The 4107-nt window shown below is 48.9% G+C and overlaps 3 protein-coding genes across 3 annotated transcripts; all 3 read right to left on the bottom strand.

Moving 5' to 3' along the window:
- Positions 1-1591: 1591 nt before the first annotated feature.
- On the bottom strand, positions 1592-2020 carry H310_09389 (hypothetical protein; the record flags this gene model as incomplete). Its single annotated transcript, XM_008875447.1, has 3 exons — positions 1592-1635; positions 1721-1921; positions 1978-2020. 3 exons carry the CDS (start codon positions 2018-2020, stop codon positions 1592-1594), a joined length of 288 nt encoding a protein of 95 aa, XP_008873669.1.
- A 233-nt stretch (positions 2021-2253) lies between these two features.
- Positions 2254-2478, bottom strand: H310_09388 (hypothetical protein; the record flags this gene model as incomplete). Its single annotated transcript, XM_008875446.1, has 1 exon — positions 2254-2478. The coding sequence occupies one exon, from the start codon at positions 2476-2478 to the stop codon at positions 2254-2256; it is 225 nt and encodes a 74-aa protein (XP_008873668.1).
- Positions 2479-3373: 895 nt separating this feature from the next.
- On the bottom strand, positions 3374-3697 carry H310_09387 (hypothetical protein; the record flags this gene model as incomplete). Its single annotated transcript, XM_008875445.1, has 1 exon — positions 3374-3697. The coding sequence occupies one exon, from the start codon at positions 3695-3697 to the stop codon at positions 3374-3376; it is 324 nt and encodes a 107-aa protein (XP_008873667.1).
- Positions 3698-4107: the final 410 nt, after the last annotated feature.

Here is a 4107-nt window from a genome sequence, read left to right as displayed (position 1 = left end):
TTCTATTTTGATGTGCTACTTTCGTCGACTTTTACCGTCCACCACTGTAGTCAAGCTGCGCCTGCGGCGCAGCTTGACTATTGATGTGGGCTAATGTCGCCGGGTCCATTGCAAAGGGCGCAATTTTGATTTTTGCGCCACAACTACGTCAATGTTCGTCTGATTGCCCTGAGAATGGTGGGAAACGATCGGGCCAATCAAGGCCGTCATTTACCGCCAATTTGACGAAAACCAGGCAAGAAATGAGTGAGTTATGTATATATGGCGAAATTATATGAAATTGACCACCAAGTATGTGAAAAGGCACACTATAATATAGAGGTTTTAGTGTGCTGAGTATTTTTATTATTTTTCTCCTTCCTTATATATTGGTATTGGCAAGGAATTGACTTTTATAGCCTATTTTAGTTTAGTTTGTACAGTGTTTTCATTCTATTGCGCAGGACATTCCTTTACAGAGTCTTTTCGTGACGGAGATGTTTTCTTCGAGTTCTGGTGAATCGAATGCATATAAAATTGTAAAATCCACCAATCTGTCATATGAAATCTCTGCTTGGCCCCTCGATGCCCTCGCGGACTGTGATTGTTGCAAAATATCGCTGTGCAGCGAAAGGTCTTGAGCTGGGGCTTCACCGTCAGAGGTAAGAGAGTGAATCATCTTGCCCCCCAGTAGCGCCGGCAATGCACTGCTTGAAAATTCCAGTCTTGAGCATCCTTGACGGAGAATTTGCTGGCGCGCTGCTGGTTGGCTGGGGGACGAAGAAAAATGCTCTCGCATTTTTCTTGAGAGTCGACTTGTTCTCGAAATAAGTTGAGTTCGTTCATCCATCTTGGACAACTTCATGCTGGCCAACTCTACCTTTCTCGCGGTTATGACGTCAATTTGTAGAACCCCCTCGTTCCCACCGTCGCGTTCGACTACAATAGGTCCCCAAGACAAAATGCATTAGATTTCGTACTGGACAAGCTCTGTAGCAAAGGAGTTGACGCTATGGTAAGTTTGCGCTGTACTGACGAGGGATTCAAATGAAAACAGGGTTGCCAACCAAACATCGAAACATTGCCGAATTGACTGAGGTATTGCTCAAAACCGTATCACTGATCACAGACAAGGATGCCACGAAATATTAAAAAAATATTAAATTTACACTTGAAGTTTGGATACAATAACTTTCTATAAATACACAAATATCAAATATAATGCACTAGCACTTTTTATCGGCGAACAACTGGAGACAATTAGGGCGAACGCGCAACAAACGAAGAACGCAGCATGTCTGTGGCAAAACGTTCTGCGCTGCGCGGCTTTGAGCAGAGTGGCGCTGAGTCAAGGCACGGCGGGACTTCTTCTCCGCTATGCGTGCATACCGGGCGAATACCGAGCGGTACTGATGCTGGTCGTCGTCCCGCAGAGGCATCAATCCGACTGAAAGTTCGTGAGCACGAAGGTGAGACGTTGGATGCCATCGTAGATCTTGTCCCCCCCTCACACGCATACGTACTGAGTGTCACCTTCCACAGGAAACAGGCACAACCAAAGAAGTTCTCGACGACCACGCGGTCAGACGACACGGTGCCTTTGCGGTCGAGGTCATTGCGGCCAAGCACCCTGGACAGGCTTCTTCTTCGGGTGCACTGCGCGGAAGGTATGAGACAGCCCAACGTAGCCCAATGTGAACAAGCACAGCCCACATGGTTGGATGGACCTGGAACCGCTCACCGTTGTCGTTCGCAGCAACTTCGTCAGGTGTCTTCGTCATGGCCTGGGCGTGAATGTCATTACGGGAGCGGAAGATCGTCATGTCGGATACAAACCCAGGTTGGTAGGTGCTCATATCCACCATGCGGTCTTCTGGGGACACTGACACTCCGATCTTGAGCCCATATAGCTCGTGCTTGCCACTAAAGTTATGCTTCTGCTCTACGAAGCGGCCGGCCGGACGGTGTGAAGGCTGGAATTTGACATCCGTCGCATACGAGTGTTGGTGAAGGTGTTGCCGCGGTCCCGGAGCGATGCCATGGTGGGCATAGTGACAAAGACGTCGTAGAGTGCAGAAGAGGCAATGTCAATAACTCGCATTATCTTCATCTCCAACGTCGGTGCTAAAACTCCGAAGTCAACTACATTCTTCTCCCATGTCTGGTAGTGCTTCATGATGACAAGTGTCACGAAGAGGCATCCTTTGCTGTTGTCTTTGGTTTCCCACCTCGTCCGTCCATCCAACGACGGCAGAGCGGGACTTCAACGAGTCCCTAGATTGTTTCAAACTCCGCCGGGGTAAAGTTGGTCAAGGTCCGATGGCCATCGACGCCAGTGACCTCAAGGATCTCGTCAATGACAGGGTTTTGGTACATTGTGACATTGCTTTCGTGTTCTGCCGCCGCACCGTACACATCGAGGCATTCCTCCAGGTAGTGCTGGTCGGAGACGGCTTGTTCTTGCCAGCGTTCCAGTATAGACGCGACGATGAGAACCATTTGTATTGATTTTATTTGTGTGGGGTGGCTGGTCTCCCTGCAGTCCTGCAGTGCTTTGGTCCTGCTTGTGGTTGGTCTCCCTGCTGTACAACTACGCGGGAAATTGTGGCGTGGCCAATCAAGGTGTGGCAAATATTAAATCACCACTTTAAAAAGCCGTACATTTCGTAAATGTGCCTCTGAATGGCACATGACTTCGGTTCACAGGAAAGATGCTGCCTATTGAATATAGACATGGTTGTATCTTCAGAAGTAGTCTCTCTGATTTACGACATGGTAAGAGGAATAGGCCCGCCCATTTCCAAATTGACTCCATCCTTTCTCAAAAGTCGATCATCGATCAGAAACTTGGATGATGAAAAATATAATTACAAAATTTAATTTTGACTTGAAGTTTGTACGCAAAAACGTTTTTTGAGCATACAAAAATCAAGTATAAAATGTCATTATTAAATTAACGGCAGGTGTTCGGAGATGGAGACTAGAAAGGGCCACGAGCAATGAAAGACGCACGCATCGAACCCATCGCAAGGCGTTCAGCACGACGCTGGACATAGCGGCGCTGGGTCATGGCACGCTGAGTGATCTTCTCTTCGGCCATGCGGGCATTTTCGGGCCAGAATGGAACGATAGTAGTGGAGGTCGTCTTCACGGAACGGCATGAGACCGACGTGGAAGTTGGTCAGAGCAAAGGTGAGTCGCTGGATTCCATCAAAGGTCTTAGTTCCCCACACAAACGTACTGTAGGAGATCTTCCACAAAATGCACACCCGGCCGAAGAAGTTCTCGACGATGGCTCGGTCAGCGGACACGGCGGCGTTGCGCTCGAGGTCAAGGCGATCAAGGGCTCCATGGGTTGGGCGCTTCTTGGGGTGCACGGCACGAACGCACTCGGTCAAACCAACGTAACCTTTGTCGACCAGTACGGTCCACATGTTCGGAAAGGTTTGATGAAGCTCACCGTTGTCATTGATAGTCGAAACATAGTGACATCCGACACTGAACCAGGTTCGTGGTTGCTCATGCCCACGAGTTTGCCATGTGGGGAAGCTGACGCTTCGATCTTGAGTCCGTAGAGCTTGTGTTTCCCGCTGAAGTAGTGTTTCTGCTCTTCGAATCGGCCGGCCGGTCGATGCGAAGGTTGAAACTTGATATCGGTCGCGTACTTGGCGTAGGGATAGTTGGCGAACGGGCGGCCACTGACGTGGATCTGCTCCATGGTTGGCATCACGACGAACGCGGGAGCGGCCAAAGGTTTAAATACGGAAGAATCTTTGTGACCAAGACCTCGTGAAAGGCAGCACGATCAAATGTTCCTAATCAATTCCAATTAATATAATGGAACTACAAAAATATATACCGTCCACATAATCCCACGCTAAAAATCCAGACGTAGTAAATGCCGCTAACGCTGACACCCGCTGGCCACGTGAGAATGGCAATACTACAATTGAATTTTTGTTGCGCTTCGACCACGCATACTTGCGAATTGAATAACGTCCATCCTTGGACGTCGCGTCGACAAAGACTAGCTGGTCGAGGTACGCGTAGTATGGGCTTAATCGCCTGTAGTAATCGCGCAGCTCAAAATCGGCCGACTCTCGAGCTCGTCGTTCTAAGACTATGAAC

Source organism: Aphanomyces invadans, assembly GCF_000520115.1.
Source record: "Aphanomyces invadans strain NJM9701 unplaced genomic scaffold supercont1.21, whole genome shotgun sequence".
Lineage (NCBI taxonomy): Eukaryota > Oomycota > Saprolegniomycetes > Saprolegniales > Verrucalvaceae > Aphanomyces > Aphanomyces invadans.
Note: the sequence above shows the minus strand (reverse complement) of the source record. Positions and strands in the feature narration are given on the sequence as shown.